Genomic DNA, 23,346 nt, shown 5'->3' with positions numbered 1-23,346 from the left:
GTTTTTCAGGACTTGGTTAGGACAGCTATCCCTACCCACGACCCCCAGCTGGCCTTCCTGCTCAGGTGCACAGATTCACACACATGCACACACATGCCCAGACACCAGAGCTCAGGGCCTCACTGAGATGAGGCCCTCATTACCTTTTCTAATCCCTTGCCATGTTTTCTCAAGAGGTTCCCCTGCAGAGACAATGTCACAGGGTGATCAACCTGGCAAGTCGTGCAGGGTGGGAACCCGGGATGCTCACAGGTATATTCATGGGGACAGGGGAATCCACACTGCACAGGGGACTGGTGATTGGGTTGCATGGGGATTGTGGTGTGTGTGTGTGTGTGTGTGTGTGTGTGTGTGTGTGTACTTTAATGACTGACTCTTAAATGGTGTGAGAGTCAGAGACAGTAAACAGAGAGAGAGAGAGAGAAAGAGAGAGAAAGAGATACAGATACAGAGCTAGAGAAAGCCAGAAAGAAAGGAGAGAAGTCACTGCCAAAACATAATCCATTTACATTTACTGTACAATGAGACTCTTGGTTCTTGGGTTAATAGCAAAGCAAATGGGCTGCATATTCAGACAGATCTGAATTTGAATCCTGACTCTGGCATTTACTATATGACCTTAAACAAGTGACTTCTCTCTGAGCCTCAGCTTTCCTCATCTGCAAAATGGGGACAATAATATCCACCTCATTCAAAGGCTTGTTATGAAGGTGAGCTGAAACAGGGGCTATGAGAAGGTCTGGCATATGGGCAGTCATTAAATGCAAATTCCTTTATCCCCCTGCCCACAAGTGCATTGCCTGTGGTTGGCTATGCTGCCACCAAAGCATACCCTTTGGCTCTCTATGGTTACAGCCAAAGACCCAGGCTGCGGCTACCAAGAAGTAAGAAGAGCACTTATAAACTTTTGACGAAGTAAAATCTTGTGACAGCCTTGTCTTGCCCACAAAGGGAAAATCTGAAGTTGTTTTGTCTCTGCTCTCATACATGTCTGCATATCACTGGCCCCCCCCACCACCACCATCACCACCACCACCATCATTAGCTCTGATTTCGTGATCGCTGCCTCTGGGCCAGTCACTGAGAGTGCAGTGGCGTGATCTTGGATCACTGCAATGTCCACCTCCTGGGTTCAAGCAATACTGAGATGAGTATTTTAATGCATCATGCCATTTGGTTCTTAGAACTACCCTCAGGGAGGTGATGCAATGAGCCCCATTTTCCAGACAAGAAAACAGAGGCTGGGAGGTCAAGTGACTTCCCAAGGTCACACAGAGAGAGAGAGTGGCTGGGCTAGGAACTGACATCAAAGCCATGACACAAGTCTCCCACTTGGGCACCTGGGTGTGTGTCTGGCATTGGTGTGTGCCAGTGTGGATGGTGGGAGTTGGGTAGGCAGGGTGGTGGGGTACTGAGGGATGGTCTGGAGCATGGAATTTCAGGGGAGTCAGAAGTAGAGACCCTCATGATGAGGATCTGCATTCTGGGAAGCTGCTGACAGTTCAGAGCCCAAAGAGGAGGTCAGAGGGATCCTGGGGTTGATCCTCTTTCTAGCTTCAGGGCATCTGGTGGCATCTGGGCACAGGAGCGAGGTTGGATCCTACCCTTAGATGGCAGGTCCACTGTGAAGGAGGAGCTGGGCCGGGGGTTTGGAAGCGGGTTGTGGGGGGCTCCTCCGGACTTCAAAGGGAGAGGGTGGGTGGGCGTGATCTCCCTCCCTCCCAGCCCTGCCCCCTCCCCATGCCCTGCCCCAGACAGACACAGGCACATCTAGGCGGGAGGAAGGATGGCAGGTGAGGAGGGGGTGCTGGGTGGGTGGGGAGAGGGGTGCAGCGACGCGGTGGGCCGAGTCCCGACACAGAGCGGATGGACAGACATACGACAGACGGGCCTCTACTTACGATCATCTGTCAGCCATGATGGGGGCAGGTTGATGGGGGAGGAGGGGAATAAGGTACCATAAGTTTCCCGGGAAGGCCAGGGAGGGGTCGGAGACGGCAGCAAGGAGGGGCAAGACCCCTGCCCCAGCCCAACCCACAGAATTGGGGAGGCTGGGAAGTCCGGGCCTCCCCCACCATCCTTGCCTCTCTTTGGCCCCCGAGCACCCTCCCCAAGCCTCCAGGGTCCAACTGGGAAACACCTCCCTGTTCCGAGATGTGCCCATAGCCCACGTGCCATTGCTGTTCTCAGGTTCCTGAGGCCTCCTGGAGGGACCCACACCCAACTACATCCCTCTACAGATGTCTGGGTCCCCCTGGTCCCTGGCAGGAGGGCGGTCTATAGATCCTGGTCTCTGGATGGCCACTGACCTCTGCTTGACCTCTCTGACCCTGGATGCCCTTCATGACCTCTGGCTGACCTCCGGGAGCCCCCTGGTCTATTGATCTCTGATCTTTGGAACGAGCCCCAAAGCCCTTAGAAAAACCCACCATTGATGCCTATGTCTTTTTTTTGTTGAGACAGGGTCTCACTCTCGCCCAGGCTGGAGTGCAGTGGCGCCATCTTGGCTCACTGCAGCCTCCACCTCCTGGCTCAAACAATTCTCGTGTCCCACCTTCCCAAGAAGCTGGGATCACAGGCATGTGCCACCACAACCAGCTAATTTCTGTATTTTTAGTAGAGACAGGATTTTACCATGTTGCCCAGGCTGGTCTTGAACTCCTGACCTCAACCAATCTGCCTGCCTCGGGCCTCCCAAAGTGCTGGGATTGCAAACGTGAGCCATGGTGCCTAGCCAAGGTCTATGCCTTCCATGACTCAAGGATAACCTTGATCCCCAAGCCTACCTGTTTTCTGGATGACCTCTGACCTAAGAATGCTCTTTTGACCTACATGCGACCTCTATGACTTTAGATATCTCTTGACTCTACCTAATCTCTTTGACCCTGGAGTCACCACGATGGACTCTGAATGACCTCCTTAACTCTTTGATGAACTTTAACCCCCATGTGACCTCTCTGACCTCTGAATGGCCTCACTGATGTCTGGTGACTTCCACAACCCTTGGATGGACCTTGAGCCTGGATGACCTCTCTGAGCCTGGACGCCTTTGTTCACACCCCCCAGCCTCTCTAGGCACCACGTTTTCTGGGCTCCCCCCAGGAGGTGACCCAAGTGTCCCCATGGGCCCCCTGCAGGCCTCACCGTCTGGTCGGTGAGGGGCGGCAGGACGATGGTTTTCTCCATGGTGTTCATAACCAGCTTCCACAGCTCCTTCAGCACTCGCTTCAGCACCGTCTTCTCGCAGATTTTGGCAAAGAGGGTCAGGCTGGGGGGAGGGGAAGGTCTGAGAGGGGGCCCAGCTGGTCCCAACCCACAGAGCCCCTTCCCTTAACAGGTGGTCGAGGCATTCCACAGACATGAAAGAGGGCACACAGCCTATACAGGGACCCCTGGGTGGTCTAATGGGACTATGATATCTGATGCATGAAGAGAAGAGTGAGTGGTGGTTGGACTGGCCAGCAGGGACCAGATGGGAAGGGGCATCAGTGTCTGGGAGGAAGGCTTGGGCCTTATCATGAGGATAGGGGTAATGGGGAGCCACGGAGTGTTCAAGAGGGAGACACAGCCAGCCTTTCATGTTTGAAAGAACAGTGTGGGGGATGAACTGAAACAGGAAGGATGGAGATCAGGGACTATAGGGGATAAGGCCAAGCCCAGGAGAAAGAGGAGGGAAATGGTCAGAGGAAAGCAGACTTGAAAGGGAAAGCAGCAAAGAAGTTGTGGTTGGATGTACAGGGGTTGAAGGAGAGAGGCAGTCCACCATGATCTATCCACCAACTGATCCAGTACCCACCAATCTATCCCTCCTCTAGTAGTCTTTAATTCTCTATTTTTCTATCCATCCATCCATCCTTCTATGTATCCTTCTATCCATCTACCCACTGGTCCATTTATTTATCCATTCACTAGTTCATTTATCCATCTGTCCATCCATCTATGCATCAAAACATTTATTCATCCATCCAAATATTTATCCACCTATTCATCCATCCATCCATCCATCCATGGACCCACTCGTCCACCTACCCACCCATCTGTCCTTTCATTTATGCATCACATTTATTTATCCATCCAAATATTTATCCACCTGTATCTATGCATCATCCATCCACCTAGCCATCTGCCCACCCATCCACCCATTCATTTATTCACCCAGTCAGCCATCTGTCCATCCATTTCTGCATCAAAATATTTATTCAATGATCCAAATATCTATCGACCTATCCATCCATCCATCCATGCATCCATCCATGCATCTACGCATCAAAACATTTATTCATTCATCCAAATATTTATCCACCTATCCATCCATCCATCCATCCATCCATCCGTCCATGCATGCATCCATCCATCCAGCCATCTGTGCGTCAAAACATTTATTCATTCACCCAAATATTTATCCATCTATCCATCCATCCATCCATCCATCCATCCATCCATCCACCCACTCACCCATCCACCCATTCATTTATTCACCCAGTCAGCCATCTGTCTATCCATTTCTGCATCAAAATATTTATTTAATGATCCAAATATCTATCGAACTATCCATGCATCCATCCATGCATCCATCCATGCATCTATGCATCAAAACATTTATTCATTCATCCAAATATGTATCCACCTATCCATCCATGTATCCATCCATCCATCTTCCCATCCATGCATGCATCCATCCAGCCAGCCATCTGTGCGTCAAAACATTTATTCATTCATCCAAATATTTATCCACCTATCCATCCATCCATCCATCCATCCATGCATGCATCATCCATCCAGCCATCTATGCATTGAAACATTTATTCACTCATCCAAATATTTATCCACCTATCCATCCATCCATCCATCCATGCATCCATCCATCCAGCCATCTGTGTCAAAACATTTATTCATTCATCCAATTATTTATCCACCTGTCCATCCATCCACCCATCCATCCGTCCACTCATCCATCCATCCATTTATTCATCCATCCACCCATCTGTCCATCCATTTATTCATCCATCCACCCATCTGTCCATCCATTTATCCATCAAAACATTTATTATTCATCCAAATATTTATTCACCTATCCATCCATTTATCTATCCATCCATCCAACCATCCATCCATCCATCCATCCAGCCAGCCAGCCAGCCAGCCAGACATCCATCCAGCTACGCATAAAAACATTTATTCACCCATCCAAATATTTACTCAACTATTCACTCATCCATCTTTTTAAGACATCTATCTTCCATCTAGCCTTCTAAACATTTATCTTTTAATCCATGCATCCACCCACCTACGCATCCCTCATGTCACCACCCATTCATCCACACAAATATTTACCCAGGAAGCCTTCCGATCATTCACCCACGCAACTTTCCATCCCCTTCATGCCACCATCTATTCGCCCATCCAACTATCCAATGACCACCCAGCAAACATTCCCTGCACACTCTCTCCAGACCAGTTCCTGGGTCTCTCTGGCCCTGCCCCAGCCCCTCCCTGGCCAGCCCAGTCCACCTGGCCCGGCTCACTTGCTGTCCAACAGGTCCATGATGGGCTGTAACACATTGTCAGCGTCCTGGGCCACGCTACTGCAGGCACTGGCTGGCACATTGCCTGTGCCCTTAACCTGGCTAAGGATGTCACCCATCTGTTTGACACACTCCTCAATGTGCGGCTGGAAGCTGGGGACACAGAAGGGAAGGGCTCAGACCAGAGGAAGGGCCGGATGAAGATGCAAATGTTGATCTGTGGTTGTTAAGGTCATATCAGCATCACAGCACGTAATCAAGCAAGAATGAAGAATCATAACAGCAGAACCAGGCAAAGGGATAAGACATTTGCCTGTTGTTCATTTCATTCTCAAAATCCTACTCAGGTACTATTATTGTCATCACCCTCACTTTACAGAGGAATAAAAAATTCTATAAGGCTCAGAGAGATTAAGTGATTCCCCCAAGGCAGCCACTAGTCACAGCTAGTAAGCAGTAAAGCCAAGATTTCAACTCAGCCTTGTCTAACTCTGAGCCTGCAATCTTCATTTCTACATCTGCTGAGCCTCCAGACGCCCCAGGCCCGGAAGGCTGGGGGCTGTTCCCTCCCCACTGCTCCCAGCCCTGGAGATGTTCCCACCTGGTAGCAAACACCCGGCTGAGCTCGTCCAAGACATTATTGAGCTTCACCTGAAGCTCCTTCAAGATGTCACTGGCTTCAGCATCCAACTAAGGAGAGAGAAGGGTCATCAGGCCAGGTCCAGTAAGCATCCACGCATACTGGGCATTTTCTCTTCTGACCCAGGGAAAGGGATCCCAAGGGGCTGGAGGGGAAACTGAGGCACAGAGAGTTGCACGGCATGCGTGGATTTAAGAGCATGGTTGAGCTGGAATTTATCCCCAGGCCTGGTGGCATATGAGCTCGGGGACCTGCAGGAACGCACAGTGGTGGGGGTGCTCCCATCCCGTCTCCAGCCCTGCCTGGGCCCTGCCTCACCTCCTTCCCTCCCATGGCTTCGAACATCTTCTCCAGCTGAACTCTTAGCTGTTGCGTGTTGTTCATGAGGATGCAGGGCTGTGGAGGGGAACAGAAAGGGGAGTCAGGCCTCAGGACCTCTCCCCAGAGCCTCCCCTACCCTCCGCCAGGGACCTCGGAATGGTTTCAGGGTCTGGGTTTGGAGAAAGCTGGGGTTCCACGAGGTCACCTGCAGACGGCAAGCAGCATTTGTGCTCAGGTTTCTGGGCGTGTTGCCAGGAGGGGGCATCTCTGGGGATGGGTGGGGACAAGGCCAGCCAGCCAGACATCCATCCAGGTAATCTCCCAACCCCAGGCCTGGTAGGTCCATCAGAGGGGCTGGGAACTCGGCGGGTAGCAGAGTTTCCTGCAGGGCCCAGTGTTTTCCAGTTCACACCCCTAAGGCTTCATTTGCAACAGCCAACAGTGACACACTAAGGTGGGTGCCCTCACACCCAGATAGACACACAAGATTCCCCAAAGACACACAAATCCAGACAGGCACAGCCAGACACAGCCACAGACACACACTCACACCATGCACAGTCAACACAGCCAGAAAAACCTGGTGAGACACACCCACCAGATGTGCACAGCCAGATGCACACACACACTCACACTCACTTATACCCTCACACTATATGCAGTTAACTCAGCCAGACAAAACATGGTCGCACACACCCAGACACGCACAGTTGGACACACACATAAGCATACACACACTCACACTACAACCGGTTAACACAGCTAGGTAAAATATGAGACACACACCAAGATGTGCACAGTTGAACACACATACACATACATGCACTCATGCTTTACCCAATTAACACAAACAGATGGAACATGGCTGGACACCCACACTCAGATATGTACAAACACACACACACAGACACACATATGCTCACGTTACACCCAGTTAACACAGCCAGATGAAACATAATCAGACATGCGTACTTAGATGTGCACAGTCAGACTCACACACACACAGTATAACAGTCAACACAGACAATACACAGTGAATCACATGCACTCGGATCCCATACACTCAGGCACACGCAACTAGATACACTCTGATCACACACATTCAAACAAGCACCTGTAACCACACACACAAGCCAGTCAGATCACACACAGGTGGACACACATAGCCTCAGGTGTCAGGGCCCTGGGAAGAAGGGAGCCCTGGGGATGCTGAATGGGGCTGAGGAGGGGACAGGTCAGGGGCCCCAGCAGGTCACCACTTTCTCCTTCTCCTTGGAGCAGTAAGAGGCAAAGTCTTTGGAGATGATGTCCGCGTACTGGAGGAGCACATTACTGATGGTCTGGGGAAGACACAGAGTGTGGGTGAGAGGAGAGGCTGGGACCAAGGTAGGCTCCAGTCACCAAGTGCCATCAAGAGCCACTAGGGAGATCACTGATGAGCCCAAACCTATTGGCACCTAAGATGGACCCTTGGGCTAGGCAGATTCTCCACCCAAGGTGACCATCAAAGCCTAGAGGAGGTGCCACTCAGTGAAGACAATCATTTTATGTAGACCCAGCTTTTTTTCTTTTTTCTTTTCTTTTTTTTGAGACAGAGTCTTACTCTGTGCCCAGGCTGGAGTGCAATGGCATGATCTCAGCTCAACGTAACCTCCGCCTCCCGGGTCCAAGCGATTCTCCTGCCTCAGCCTCCTGAGTGGCTGGGACTACAGGCAAATGCCACTACGCACAGCTAATTTTTGTATTGCGGTTTCACCATGTTGGTCAGAATGGTCTTGAACTCCTGGCCTTGTGATCTGCCCGCCTCGGCCTCCAAAGTGCTGGGATTACAGATGTGAACCACCGCGCCTGGCCGACCCAGCTCTTTTTCAGAGCAACCGAGCGTCATATTAACCCAGCCTCAACTACAAGCATGACCTGATCTTCAATCAAAAGCCAGTTCCTACCTGCAATCCCCAAGGTCAACACAGCCTAATGCCAATCAATCAAACCTCAACACCAATGATCCCAACCCTCAAACTCACCCCAAGACGCACTCAAATTCTGTATCAATCACAGCACTCACTCCAACCTCGATCCCAAATTAAGACCCAACCCAGCCTCAAACTCCAACCAACCAGCGTTGCCAACTGCACCAATGACCTCAGATCCTCAGTTCACACCCTGAAGGCTTCAAAACATTTATTCAGGTGGGAGCGGTGGCTCAGACCTGTAATCCCAGCACTTTGGGAGGCCAAGGCGGGAGGATCACAAAGTCAGGAGTTCGAGACCAGCCTGGCCAACATGGCGAAACTCTGTCTCTACTAAAAATACAAAAAAATTAGCCGGGCATGGTGGTGTGCACCTATAATCCCAGCTTCTTGGGAGGCTGAGGCAGGGAGAATCACTTGAACCTGGGAGGCGGAGATTGCAGTGAGCCGAGATCACGCCACTGCACTCCAGCCCAGGCAATAGTGCAAGACTCTGTCTCAAAAAAATATTATTTATCCATCTAAATATTTACCCACCTATATCTATCCACCATCCATCCATCTACTCATCCACCCATGCATCCACCCATCCACCCATCTCAACCTGATCTCAAACCATACCTCAACTTCAACCTGAGCCTACACCTCAACTCCAAAGCCAACCTCAACTCCAATCTCAATTTAAACACCAGCCCCAACCCCGACCTCCAGCCAAACCTCAACTCCAACCTCATCTCAACCTCAACCTCAACCCAACGTCAATCCCAGCGTCAGTGACACCACCAACCCAACTGTAACCCATCTCCAACTCTGACCTCGATTCCCCAGCCCTGACCTCAGCCCCCAGCCCCAACCCTGCCCACTTTCCCACACCTTGGCAAAGCGTCTCATGTAGTGCCCCACAATCTGGGGGTCAGGGCACTCGAGTTTCTTGATGATTTCAAAGCTCTGATTGAGTTGGGAGAAGACGTCCACCACGGAACAGGAGAATAGAGCATGCTCCGAGGTCTGCTGGAACTGCAGGGGAAAGAAGGCAGGGGGAAGGAGGAGGCTGGCGCCAGAGAAGCCCCAGAGCACGACTCTCCCGCTATCCACGGGGAGAGCCAGAGACCACCTTCCCTGGGGTGAGATGGCAGAGGGCGAGGTCGACTTAAGAGTCAACCTCTAGAGGTGGACGTGGAAGCCATGGGGTGTATGGAGACATCTGGCTTGATGGAACTCACATTAAAAAAAAAATTTTTTTTTTTTTAAAGACAGGGTTTCACCATGTTGGTCGGGCTGGTTTCGAACTCCCAACCTCAGGTGATCCACCCGCCTCAGTCTCCCAAAGTGCTGGGATTCCAGGCGTGAGCCACCACACCCAGCCTGGAACTCACATTTTGTAGTTGATGAATAAACAAAAAATTTAAAAAAAACCATGAGCCAGACGAAGATGGCAGATACCAACAGAGACTGGCCTCATCCCAAGGGCAGATTTCCCCCGAAACTGGACCCCAGTGGGAAGATCAGGAACTTGGTTGTGGGTTGGCCTTCTTACCCCGTCCTTCTTGTCTCGCTCCAGGGCGCCATGCAGGAAATCCCGGGACACCTCCTCATTCTCGTCCAGCCACTGGATGACGAAGGGTTCAAACCATCTGGAATGAAGAGCCGGGGTGGGGCTCTGCCACCTCTTCGCTTCCTCCACCTCTGCGCTGCCTGGTTCTGGCCCAATGCTAGGTGGTGCTACAGTGGCTCCAATTCTTCTTGGAGCTCTCCCTGCAGCCTTGAGTGGCTGCCCCTCTGCCCACCTCCTGCAGCGAGCCTCAGTTACCTCGCTCATGAAATACATTGAGCGGCCCCTTTTACGGCAGGGCCCAGACCTGTGGGAATCCTCGTTCAGATACACTGCCCATGACAAGTGGGTTTTTTCTCCGAGCTCTTGTTTTGTTTTATTTTATTTTATTATTGAGACAAAGTCTCACTCTTTCAGACCTCAATCCAGGCTGGAGTGCAGGGGTGCAATCTCTGCTCACCTCAACCTCAGCCTCCTGGGTTCACGTGATTCTCCTGCCTCAGCCTCCCAAGTAGCTGGGATTACAGGCATGTGCCACCACGCCCAACTCATTTTTATATTTGTTTAGTAGAGTTGGGGTTTCACCATGGTGGCCTGGCTGGTCTTGAACTCCTGACCTCAGGTGATACTGCTGCTTCAGCCTCCCAAAGTGCTACGATTACAGGTGTGAGCCGCTGCACCCAGCCAAGCTCTTGTTTTCCTTTTCTTTCTGTCTTTTCTTTCTTTCTTTTCTTTTCTTTTTTTTTTTTGAGACAGGGTCTTGCTCTGTTGCCCAGGCTGGAGTGCAGTGGTGTGATCTCAGCTCACTGCAACCTCTGCCTCTCAGGTTCAAGTGATTCTCCTGCCTCAGCTTCCCACATAGCTGGGATTCCAGACACATGTCACCACACCTGGCTAGTTTTTATATTTTTAGTGGAGACAGGGTTTTATGATGTTGGCCAGGGTGGTCTCAAACTCCTGACCTCCGGTGATCCACCCACCTCAACCTCCCTAAGTGCTGGGATTACAGGTGTGAGCCACTGTACCCGGCCAATTTTTGTATTTTTGTAGAGCCTTGTTGGCTAGGCTGGTCTCAAACCCCTGACCTCAGGTGATCTCCTGCCTTGGCCTCCCAAAGTCCTGGGATTACAGGCACAAGCCACTGTGCCTGACCCATTCACTCATTTCAGACATGGGGTCTCACTACCTTGTCCAGGCAGGTCTGGAACTCCTGGGCTCAAGCAAGCTTCCTGCCTCAGCCTCCCAAATTGCCAGGACTACAGGCATGCGCCACTGTGTCTGGCCATTTGGCATCTTTAACTCTCCAATTTCTCCTCCGCAAAATAGGAGTTAAAATGATCCTACCTTAACTCATAGAATTGTCAAAGGATAAAATGAGAAAGTCACATGGTTCCTGCTGCTGTTATGACTAGGAATTTTCGGGGCTGTAGGAGTCAACTGCTCAATGGCTGAGCCTAGAGAACATTGGGTTCGAGCCCAGCCTGTGCCCCCGACGCCCAGGTAACATAAGGAGGTCAGCCCTCCCCTCTGGGTTTCCTTCTAGCTGTCAGTGCTATGGTTCTGGCTTGGGCTGGGCTTGGGGCAGGGGACTTACGCAGGGTACTCAGGCACACGGTCCTTGAAGGCAGGAAGTTCCGTCACATACTCATTGTAGAGCCATTTCACCTTGAAGTGGAGGTTCATGTAGTCGGCACTCTTGCATAGACGATGTTTGTCATGCTCTGGCCAGGGACAAAGAGGGTGGCACAGCTGGAAGGTCTGCCACCCTGGGTCTCGGCAGAGAGGCTGCCCACTCTGGCCGTCACTGATGTCCAACTCAGGCATAAGGCTATAGGGCACTCACAGCCTTGGCGGGGGACACAGAGGAGCAGCCATCTCTGTGGCCAGGCTGGGGAACACTGGGGTGGGAAACTCACCTTCCATGGCATACTTCATGTCTTGGGCAAACAGATTCCACATCACTTCAGCGCTGATTTTACCCACATTCAGCTCCTGGGGAAACCTGGCAAAGGCATGGACGTATAAAACTTTGGCAGGCAGAAGACAGATGGCATGGGTTGCTTTGTTCTTTCCTGCCCTACAGAGGAGCGTACGCTAGGGTAGAGGGATTTGGGTAAAGGTTCCCTCACAGCCACTGCTGGCTGACTCTGCACTAAGGCTTCACTTCTCCTTGAGCCTCCACCCACTCATCCATCTGTCCTTCCATTCATTCATTCATCCATTCACACAACTATCCACCCATCCATTCACCAACTCATTTATCTATTCATCCATCCATCCTTCCATCCATTCATTCACCCACTCCTGCAACTACCCATCTATCCAACCACTTACCCCTCTGTCCATTTATCCATCCATCCAACCATCCCTTCATCCATTCATTCACCAAGTCATGGAACTATCCATCCATCCATCCACTTACCCATCTGTCTATTTATCTGTCTACCCATCCATCCATCTCTCTGCTGGGAGAAGCAGCAGCGGAGGAAGGGCTTACAGTGTGCCTACATAAATTGGTTTTATGTATAAAAGAAATCAGGAACAATAAGCTGTGGAAGGCCGCAGGAGGCTTCTGAGGAGGAAGGCCTCTCCATGCCTCATGTTCTGGTGCAGGGTGACCTAGGCTCTGTTACCATAAATATTGTGCTCAAGGACGTAAAACCCCTCTGTAGCACTATGACAGAGCCAGACTTGTAGGCTCTTTGTAAGGCCCACGTTCCACCAGCTGCACATAGATAATAGGCTAAGGATAACCACATGTTCTTGTTTTGTGAAACTCCCAAACCGCCACTGTTACCAAACTTTAGAATGACACATCAGTTCCGGCTCACTGATTCAGTTTCAGCTCACTGATTCACTCCACCACCACGTCACCCTCTCCCCACCATCACTCCCCCCCTGCCCTATAGATCAAAGTGATTGTAGCCAATAAATAGTGTGAGAGATCAGAGCTCGGGACCTTCACTGCCTCCAGGAATAAGTGATGGCCCCCTGGTCCCACTTTCACTCTTAATCTGTCATTTTCTCAATCTTTTGTTGCCACTGAACTTGGGGTACCCATGGGTGATGTGGGGGCTGGTTCCCTACATTTATCCATTCATTCCTTTACTATGCAACTATGCACCCATCCATTCACCTATCCATCTATCTATTCATCCATCCATCCCTCCATCCATTCATTCGCTCGTTCATCCATCCACTCAACCACCTATCTATCTGTTCATCCATCTATCCCTCTACCCATTCATCCAACTATCCATCCATCCAGGTACCCATCTATCTTTTCATCTATCCATCCTTCCATCATCCACCTACGTATCTATCCTTCCATCCATTAATGCACCCACTTATCCAACTACCCACCCACATCTATTCATCCATCCACCCATCCCTCTATCCATTTATTTACTGACTTATCCAGCTATCCATTCATCCATTTACACATCCAACTGTCCATCCGTTCATCTTTTTTTTGAGACAGGGTCTGATTGTTACGCAGTCTAGAGTACAGTGGTGTGATCTCAGCTCACTGCAACCTCCACATCCCGGGTTCAAGTGATTCTCGAGTCTCGGTCTCCCAAGCAGCTAGGAGTATGGGTGCAACCGCCAAACCCAGCTAATGTTTTGTATTTTTAGTAGAGATGGGGTTTTGCCACATTGGCCAGGCTGGTCTCGAACTCCTGAATTCAGGTGTTCCTCCTGCCTCGGCCTCCCAAAGTGCTGTGATTACAAGCGTGAGCCACCACGCCCGGCCCATCCATTCATTTATTCACACACTCAACCTTCTACAAATCTACCTGTCCATCTGTTTATTAATTCATCCATTCATCCACCCACCCTTCAATCCATCCAAATCCCTGATCTTAATTCCCCAACTAACCAAGACATGTTAATGTCCCGAAGTTAGAGCCCTCTCTAGCACTCATCTGGCAGAGAAACAGAACACAATAGCTCATTCAGCTAACACAAGTGAAAATTCGACAGATGCATAAGTCCACAAATGGAAACTGTGTACACATCCACACACAAGACTGTATATTGTACAATATTGTATGTTGAAGTATGTTCACTATTCTTTATACACATATGCATAATCAAACCTGCTGACCACAACAATATACAAAATTACTTACCTCCATACGTGTACGTACAATGCAATTTAAATGTACAGTACATAGTAGAGTAGCACATAGTAATACTTGAGCAACACTATCGCTAATTATCCTACGCACATACGAAATTGTATACAGTTATTCACGCGAATGAATGCATACGAAATACATGTCTGATCATACCGTGATTGTGAACATACACACAGTTTTGTTTATGTTTGCAAATTGTACCCATATTTGAATGTCGCACAGGCACAATCAGACCCCTCATTACCCCCAGGTACGTTTCTGTACATTTGTATCATTAGACCTGATCACCCTGACACACAAGACACAAAGTTGTATACATACACACGACGACACCCAGATAATTAACTACACAGAGACACGACTCACTGGTTGAGGCAGGGAGTGTACGAATTCTTGTCTTCCTCAATGATGGACACTATGAGGGTAATCAGCTTGGACCAGAAGTCGAGATTCTTGATGCTGGGACCCTGTTCCTCTGGGGGAACTTCCCCCTTCTTCGCCTGAAATGGGCAGTGGAGGCCTCGGTTATAGGAGGGCCAGAGGTTGGTGCCTCGGTCAGTTTATTACCCAGGGACAAGAGGTTGTTGAGGAACGGCTCCCATTACCATGTGTATGGTTCAGGTAAGAAGTCTACAGAGAAAGTAAACTCATAAGCTGCTCCAAACGCAGCTCATGTCAATGCAGCTTGACGAAGCTTAAGATTTTAGACTCCACTCTAAAACTGAATGGAAATAAATGAAACCAAATTCAGTTGAACAAACCCAGCTCCACTAAACCAAACGGAACTGAAATGAATGCAAATTAAGCCCACTTAGCTTAACGGAAGTCAGTTCTCGGTGTTGAATCAACGGAATTGAACTTGGGCCAATTATACTGAATGGAGTGAAATTCAACCTAACTGGATTGAATTAAACTCAAATGAACTCCATTGGATTGAACCTAATCAACTTGTCCAAGACGAACATTAACCCAAATCAAAACAATGGAAAAAAATTGACTTGAACTCAACTCTACACCAAGTCAACCCAATCCGATTCTACCTATCTAAACGCAGCCTAACATATCCAGTCCAATTCAACCCAACGTTTGTTAATTAATGGAAATGAGCATCATCAGCTGAAATTAGCCCAATTCAACCCAACTCAACTGACATCAATTGCTTCTAATCCAACAACCCAGTTCATCCGAACTCAAAACAATTTAACCCAGTTGAGAACAACTTGACTTGACTGTAAATGAACTAAATGGAAATGTATGAATTTGTACTCAATAACACTCAGTGCAATCAATCAACTTAGTTCTGCTCACTTTTTTTTTAAGAGACAGGGTCTCACTCCATCACTCAGCCTGGAGTGCAGTGGTATAATCATGGCTTACAACAGACTGGCACTCCTGAGCTCAAGTGATCCTCCTTCCTCAGCCTCTCAAGTAGCCAGGACTATGGGTGTGCCACCACACCTGGCTAATTTTTATATATTTTGCAGAGATGGGGTCTTGCTACATTGCCCAAACTGATCTCGAGCTCCTGGCCTCAAGGGATCCTCCTGCCTGGCTTCCCAAAGTGCTGAGATTACAGGTGTGAGTCACTGAGCCCAGCCTAGCTCACTAATTTGTCAAGAACATTTTTTTTTTTTTTTTTTTTTTGAGACAGAGTTTCACTCTCATTGCCCAGGCTGGAGTGCAGAGGTGTGATCTCAGCTCACTGAAACCTCCGCCTCCCGGGTTCATGCAATTCTCCTGCCTCAGCCTCCCGAGTAGCTGGGATTACAGGTATGCACCACCACATCCAGCTAAGAACAATTTTAACTTAAGTCAACTAAACAGAAATAAACAGAACTAAACTGATTATGGTTGAACTAAACAATTTAATTTAATCCAGTTCACCTCAACTCAATTCAAATGAGAGTGAGACTGATTCCAAGGCTAATCAACTGAATGTAAAGGAACAGAATGAAATCAAACTGAACTGAACACAGCTTGTGTGTTACATCCTATCAGAACCTGGGATAAGGGCTGCCTCCAGCTCCCACAGCCTCCAAGACCCCACCATCTCAATACTAATCATCCCCGTTTGTATATTTCCAGTTTGTACATCTTTCCCTCATAATAGGCCATAAGCTCCTTATAGGTGGTGGCGCCTGCCTGTAATCCTAGCACTTTGGGAGGCTGAGGTGGGAGGATCACTTGAGCCAGGAGTTCGAGACCAGCCTGGGCAACATACTGGGATGCCTTCTCTACAAAAGTACAAAAATTAGCCGGGCATGGTGGCATGTGCCTATAGTCCCAACTACTTGGGAGGCTGAAGTGGGAGGATCGCTTGAGCCTGGGAGGTCGAGCCTGCAGTGAGCCATGATCGCATCACCACACTCCAGCCAGGGCAACAGAGTGAGATCCCATCTCAGAATAGATAAATAAATTCAATTCAACTCAACATTGATTGAACAGTGACTGCAAGCCAGACATAAATTTTTATGCCAGGCCGGGCGCGGTGGCTCATGCCTATAATCCAAGTACTTTGGGAGGCTGAGATGGGTAGATCACCTGAGATCAGGAGTTCAAGACCAGCCTGGCCAACATGGTGAAACCCCATTTCTACTAAAAATACAAAAAATTAGCTGGGTGTGGTGGCGGGGACCTGTAATCCCAGCTACTCAGGAGGCTGAGGCAGGAGAATTACTTAAACTCGGGAGGCAAAGGTTGCAGTACGCTCAGATCGCACCACTGCACTCCAGCCTGGGCAACAAGGGTGAAACTTCCTCTCAAAAAAATTTAAAAAAAAAAAAAACAACTTTATGCCAAACTCAGCTACGCAACCAAGTGTACTATGTGCCTACTGTATTTTATCTAAAGCTTATAGCTCTTGAACTCTTCTCCCTACTCCTGAGATGTGGGTTAATGATCCCATTTTACAGAGTAAGATACTGAGGTTCAGAAGAGTTAAATCCCACAGGAAGGGGCGGAGCTGGGACTTGAGTCTCGCTGATTTCCCCGTTCCCTTCTGACCCATCTAGGGTCTCACCGGGTCTGTCTGGTACTCCCGGCTGTAGAGCTCATGACAGTTGTTGAAGATGTACTCATAGGTAGAATTAAGGCAGGCTTTCACGCAGTCCTTCACCACCTGGCTGGCTCGGGGTGGGCTCTGGAGTTCTTGTACCTGAAGGGAGGGAGAGAGGCATAGGCGGCCACAGCTGGGACAGGAGGTCCCCAGAAGTGACTGCAAGTCATTTTGGGTTTAAGGAAATGAAGTGGAACGGAGGGAGAAGGTTACTGAGAAAGGCTGCCATTCTCCAGGAGAAATGGCACTTGTCCCGAAAGCTAGGAATCCTAGAGAACCTTCCTCGGAGGGCAGATGCAACCAGATCCTCTCCTACCTTCATCCGAAAGAAGGTGATGCTGGTGAGAAGGTCCACAGTGGATTTGAGGTCCTGGAGTCTCTCCGGGCTGCTGGCTGGGAAGTTATTCTGTTGGAAACAGGAAGAGAGGTGGGGTTATGGAAGAAGGCTCGGGGAGGAGGGGAGAGTGCTTTTTAGGGGGATACAAAGTCTCCCTGGTTTCAGGTTGGGGGTTGGTTAGAGCACCTCGAAGGGACTTGGGGTCTGCTTGGATGCGCCAAGCACGTTAGGGCAGGTAGTGCCCGTGCAGGCATACACACGCCAGAGGAACACATCGTAAGTGTGGAGATGGGTCCCCTCATGCACACACCTGCTGGTTGCTTTCCCCTCCAGGCACACACACGTGCACGGGGCCAGGAAATCCTCATGCACGCACTTCCTACCCGGTACATGGAGAGGTCAATCCGCAGAGAGTTGTGCAGCTGGTCCAAGAGTTTCACGAAGCGCTCTTTCTGAGGAGGAAGGGGAGGAGGGAGGATGGATGGAGGCAGGACTTGGCTGCCATGCTGGCTGAGCGCCTACCGTACACTAAGTACACCCCATCCACCCCCCTCATAATGTCCATTTCCATTCAGTTGCAACCTCTTACATTTATTTTTTTTTAGACAGCCTCGCTCTGTCTCCCAGGCCGGAGTGCAGTGGCACAATCTCAGCTCACTGCAACCTCTGACTCCAGGCTCAAGCGATTCTCCTGCCTCAGCCTCCCAAGTAACTTGGACTACAGGCACAGGCCACCACACCTGGCTAATTTTCTTTTGGATTTTTAGGAGAGATGGGTTTCAACATGTTGGCCAGGCTGGTCTCAAACTCCTGGCCTCAAGTGATCCGCTCACCTTGGCCTCCCAAAGTGCTGGGATCACAGGCATGAGCCACCTCGACCGTCCTCCATTCTATAGCATTCTACAGAGGGATCAATGGAGGCCCAGAGACAGCAAGTGACTGGCAGAAAGTCACACAGCAATCTGGTCTAGATTGGGGACCCAGGAGTCACATCAGTTCTGACCGGTATAAAGTTGGGCTTTCCCTCATTCTCCAGTCCCAGCCCCCAGGACTGACCCCGAAGTTGGAGGCGGCGAAGCGGTCGGAGGCAGACACGTTGGTGGAGGCGGTGGTGTGCGCGTAGTAGGCATTGATGTTGGCGAGCAGGGTGCTCATGACGGCGGGCACCCCCGGGCACATATACTTGGAGGAGAGGCAGGCAAAGTGGCTGGAGACAGGGACCAGAAGGCACTGGGTCAGGGTTCCAGCCAGGATGGACCAAGTTCCCCCCAGAACGCCTCCAAGACAGCATCTGTGAGTGGCTGTCCGCCACCACCCAATCCATCCCCGCCTGATTCTATCCTTGGAGTGTCTGCGTCTCCTCTCCACTCCTTCGTTATACCCTTTTGAGTTGCTCTAACTCTGCTTCTCTTTTTTTCTTTTCTTTTTTTTTTTTTTTTTTGAGATGGAGTCTCACTCTGTCACCCAGGCTGAAGTTGAGTGGTACAATGTCAGCTCGCTGCAACCTCCGCCTCCTGGGTTCAAGTGATTCTCCTGTCTCAACCTCCTGAGTAGCTGGGATTACAGGCAGGTGCTACCACACCTGGCTAATTTTTGTATTTTTTAGTAGAGACAGGGTTTCACCATGTTGGCCAAGATGGTCTCGATCTCTTGACCTTGCGATCTGCCCGCCTCGGCCTCCCAAAGTGCTGATTACAGGCGTGAGCCACCGTTCCCAGCCTCTATCTCCGCTTCTAACTCCTCCCTCTCTTCCTTGTCACTCCAGGTGTCCATCACAGCGCTCTCCTGATCTCCAGGGGAATTACAGAACCCCCCACACACCACGCCCACTTCCTCTCTGGCCCCTCCCCCTCAGAATCACCCACAGCAGACTTGCTAATGCCCCCCCCCAACTTTTTTTTTTTTGAGATAGAATTTCCCTCTGTCACCCAGGCTGGTGTCCAATGGTGCGATCTTGGCTCACTACAACCTCTGCCTCCCGGGTTCAAGTAATTCTTCTGCCTCAGCCTTCTGAGTAGCTGGGACTAGCGGCACATGCCACCATGCCCAGCTAATTTTGTGTTTTTAGTAGAGACGGGGTTTCACCATACTGGCCAGGCTGATCTCGAACTCCTGACCTCATGATCCGCCCGCCTTGGCCTCCCAAAGTGCTGGGATTACAGGCGTGAGCCGCCACGCCCGGCCGCCAGTGCCCTCTTGGTGACCTCCCTCTCGTTTCCTGCACCTTGCCCTCGTGTCCACCCCAGTCTGCGGCCTCACGTCATGGCTTGGTAGATGGACTCGACGCCGTAGCGCATGGCAAACTCGTCCACAATCTCCTGGGCTGTCTCATCGTAGTAAACCTTCCAGGCGTCGTCGCCTTTGGCATCCGGGATCTTCACAACCCCGTTGTTCTGCACATCCGTCACGAAGTGGAAGAGGTTCTGCCACCATGGGGGAGAAGGCATCATCATGGAGAGTGCAAGGGGTCACCAGGGCTCAGAGGTCCTAGCGTCCGGGGCCCCTTACATCATACACCTGCTTGTTTACTCATTAATTCATTCATCTACTCTCATCCATCCACGCACCCACCCATCTAACTACCCCAAATTTCACCCATTCACTCTTCCAACCTTTCAGTAATTTAACCATCCATCCATCCATCCACCCATCCATCCACCCACCCACCCACCCATCCGTCCATCCGTCCATCCGTCCATCTGTCCATCCACCCACCCACCCATCCAGCCATCCATCCACCCATCCAGCCATCCATCCACCCGTCCACCCATCCGTCCGTCCGTCCGTCCATCCGTACGTCCACCTGTGCACCTACCCACCCACCCACCCATCCATCCATCCACCCATCCAGCCATCCATCCACCTATCCACCCGTCCATCTGTCCATCCGTCCATCCGTCTGTCCGTCCGTCCGTCCGTCCGTCCGTCCGTCCTCCCACCCACACACCCATCCATCCATCCACCCACCCGTCCGTCCATCTGTCCGTCCACCCGTTCACCTGTCCACCCCTCCATCCGTCCACCCGTCCATCCGTCTACCCGCCCACCCATCCATCCATCCACCCACCCGTCCATCTGTCCACCCACCCACCCATCCGTCCATTCGTCCATCCGTCCACCCATCCACCCATCCACCCATCCACCCACCCACCCATCCATCCATCCACCCATCCATCCATCCACCCACCCACCCACCCATCCATCCATCCATCCACTCATCCACCCATCCACCCATCCATCCCATACATTGATCCATAGCTTAATCCACCTGTCCAATCATTCATTCTTCCATAAACCAGCCATCCGTCTAGCCATCAACTTACCACCCATCCATCTATGCATCTACTCTTCATCTGTCCACCAACTACTCACAACCATCCGTCTATCTAAATGCTCAAAAATTATGAACCCACTTTTCAATACTTTCAATAATTCAACCACACGTCCTTCCATACATCCACCCACCCACCCATTCATCCATCCGTCTGTCCATCCATCCATCCATCTACCTATCTACCCATCCAACTATCAACAAGTTCACCTATCTACTCATCCTTCCTTCTAATAATTCAACCACACATCCACCCATCTCATCCAATACAGCTTAACGTTCTCATCCAACAACTCATCTATCCACCCATTCAATCATCTGTCCACCAATCTATCTATCCACCTATCAAGTTATCCATCTATCATCTATCCAATTACCCCAAAATTCACCCTGCACTTCCAACAGTTGAATCACATATCCATCCATCTGTCCATCTATCATCCATCTAGTCACGAATCTACCCATCAACTCATCTATCTCTCCATCCATCCTTTTATCTACCTCATCACTCATTCATTTATTCAGTCATTCACTCATTCACCAGCATTCATTCAACAAACTAGTTCCTGGGGATAGAGTTGTTTCCAGGAACCCCCAGGCAGCCAGAAGAGACATACCCAGACACAAACAGCCCAATCCTGAGTGGTTAGGGCTGGAACAGAAGGAAGAATCTGATGGTGTGTATGAGAGGCAACCTGGAGGCCAAGGAAGGCTTTCCAGAGGAGGCAACCCTAAATCTGGACCTTGATGGATATAAAGGGAATGGCATGGTGGGCAGTCTCAGAGGGCCAGGAGAGTGTGGACAGTGTGGCCAGAGAGAGGAAGGGCGGGAAGAAATGGTGAGTGGAGGTGGCATGGGAGGGGCTGAGCAATGAGGCTCACCTCGTGCAGACAGGTGTACTGGACGTGATACGGGGCCACCTTCTCCTCGCCTTTGATCTCCACACTGATGTGGAGCCGGATGGCGCCAGACACGGCAGATTTGTCAGTTCGCTTGTCTGTGGGGCAGAAAAGGATGACCAGCGTCAGAACCTCTCACTATAGCTGTGGGCAATTTTTAATAGATGCATGATTCCGTAGTCCTCCCAGACCTCCGGAAACTAAGGCCTGGGTGTCTCTCTTCCGATTGGCTCCCTAGGCTTGAGTCTCTCTGCTTAGGCTAGAATTCCTGAAGCCCTGTTTCTCCCTTCAAACAAGGATCCCAGGCCTCGCTTCTTCACTCAGATTAAGTTCCTGGGTGTGTGCCTCCCTCCTTAGACTAGCAGCCCTAGAGCCTGCTTCTTGCCCAGTCTGAGCTCCCAGGACCTGCCTCCCCCATCAAATCACACTCCCCAGAAACTACACATCTTAGACACGGTTCCTGGGTCCGTGCCTCTCTCCTTTGACTAGGACCCCCAGATCTTGTCTCCTGTCTCCCCCATCAGAATGGGATATGTAGATTTCTTCGAACCTAAGAGATTTCTGGGCTCCACTCAACCCTCTCAGGCTGGGTCTTTTCTACCCCTTCAGATTAGGTTCATACACTCTGCCTCATTAGATTGGACTCCCCAGATTCTACTCATTTTCTTTTTGTTTTTTCTCTTTCCTTTTTTTCTGAGATGGAGTCTCGTTCTGTAGCCCAGGCTGGAGTGCAGTGGTGCGATCTCAGCTCACTGTGACCTCTGCCTCCCGGGTCCCAGTTCAAGCAATTCTCCTACCTCAGCCTCCCAAGTAGCTAGGATTACAGACATGAGCCACTACGCCCAGCTAATTTTTGTATTTTTTAGTAGAGATGGGGTTTCACCATGTTGTCCAGTCTGGTCTTGGAACTTCTGACCTAGTGATCCACCCACCTTGGCCTCCCAAAGTGTTGGGATTACAGGTGTGAGCCACTACGCTGGCTTTTTTTTTTTTTTTTTTTTTTTTTTGAGATGGAGTCTAGCTCTGTCACCAGGCTGGAGTGCAGTGGTGCAATCTTGGCTCACTACGACCTCTGCCTCCCAGGTTCAAGCAATTCTCCTGCCTCAGCCTTCCAAATAGCTGGGATTACAGGCACATGCCACCACGCCGGGCTAATTTTTGTATTTTTAGTAGAGACAGGGTTTCGTCATGTTGGACAGTCTGGTCTTGAACTCCTGACCTCAAGTAATCTACCCACCTCTGCCTCCCAAAGTGTTGGGATTACAGGTGTGAGCCACTGCACCTGGCCGTATTTGTTTTTTGAGAAAAGGTCTCACTCTGTTCCCCAGGCTGGAGTGCAGCAGTGCAATCACAGCTCACTGCAGCCTTTATCTCTCAGGCTCAGGTGATCCCCACACCTTAGCTTCCAGAGTAGCTGGGACTATAGGTGTGTGTCACCCTGCCCAGCTAATTTTTCTATCTTTTATAGAGACAGGGTTTCACAATGTTCCCCAGGCTGGTCTCAAACTCCGGGACTCAAGTGATTAGCCTGCCTCAGCCTTTCAAAATGATAGGATTACAGATGTGAGCCACT

At 50.3% G+C, this 23,346-nt stretch overlaps 1 protein-coding gene across 1 annotated transcript in view; it reads right to left on the bottom strand.

Annotated features, from left to right (window-relative positions):
* Positions 1-23,346, bottom strand: part of UNC13A (unc-13 homolog A) — a 90,637-nt gene that overhangs the window by 20,960 nt on the left and 46,331 nt on the right. The window contains exons 20-37 of the mRNA XM_039466980.2: positions 21,756-21,871; positions 19,802-19,965; positions 18,599-18,749; positions 17,926-17,994; positions 17,522-17,611; positions 17,170-17,304; positions 14,517-14,650; positions 11,925-12,010; positions 11,603-11,729; positions 9,994-10,090; positions 9,330-9,473; positions 7,743-7,826; positions 6,484-6,561; positions 6,127-6,215; positions 5,526-5,678; positions 3,145-3,268; positions 1,902-1,907; positions 144-182 (exon numbers count right to left, since the gene is read on the bottom strand). Of these exons, the coding sequence (XP_039322914.1) occupies positions 144-182; positions 1,902-1,907; positions 3,145-3,268; positions 5,526-5,678; positions 6,127-6,215; positions 6,484-6,561; positions 7,743-7,826; positions 9,330-9,473; positions 9,994-10,090; positions 11,603-11,729; positions 11,925-12,010; positions 14,517-14,650; positions 17,170-17,304; positions 17,522-17,611; positions 17,926-17,994; positions 18,599-18,749; positions 19,802-19,965; positions 21,756-21,871 (1,886 nt within the window). The remainder of the gene's footprint in view (positions 1-143; positions 183-1,901; positions 1,908-3,144; positions 3,269-5,525; positions 5,679-6,126; positions 6,216-6,483; positions 6,562-7,742; positions 7,827-9,329; positions 9,474-9,993; positions 10,091-11,602; positions 11,730-11,924; positions 12,011-14,516; positions 14,651-17,169; positions 17,305-17,521; positions 17,612-17,925; positions 17,995-18,598; positions 18,750-19,801; positions 19,966-21,755; positions 21,872-23,346) is intronic.

Source organism: Saimiri boliviensis, chromosome 14, assembly GCF_048565385.1.
Source record: "Saimiri boliviensis isolate mSaiBol1 chromosome 14, mSaiBol1.pri, whole genome shotgun sequence".
In the NCBI taxonomy this organism is placed as follows: Eukaryota; Metazoa; Chordata; class Mammalia; order Primates; family Cebidae; genus Saimiri; species Saimiri boliviensis.
This window is presented reverse-complemented; position numbering and strand designations above follow the sequence as displayed.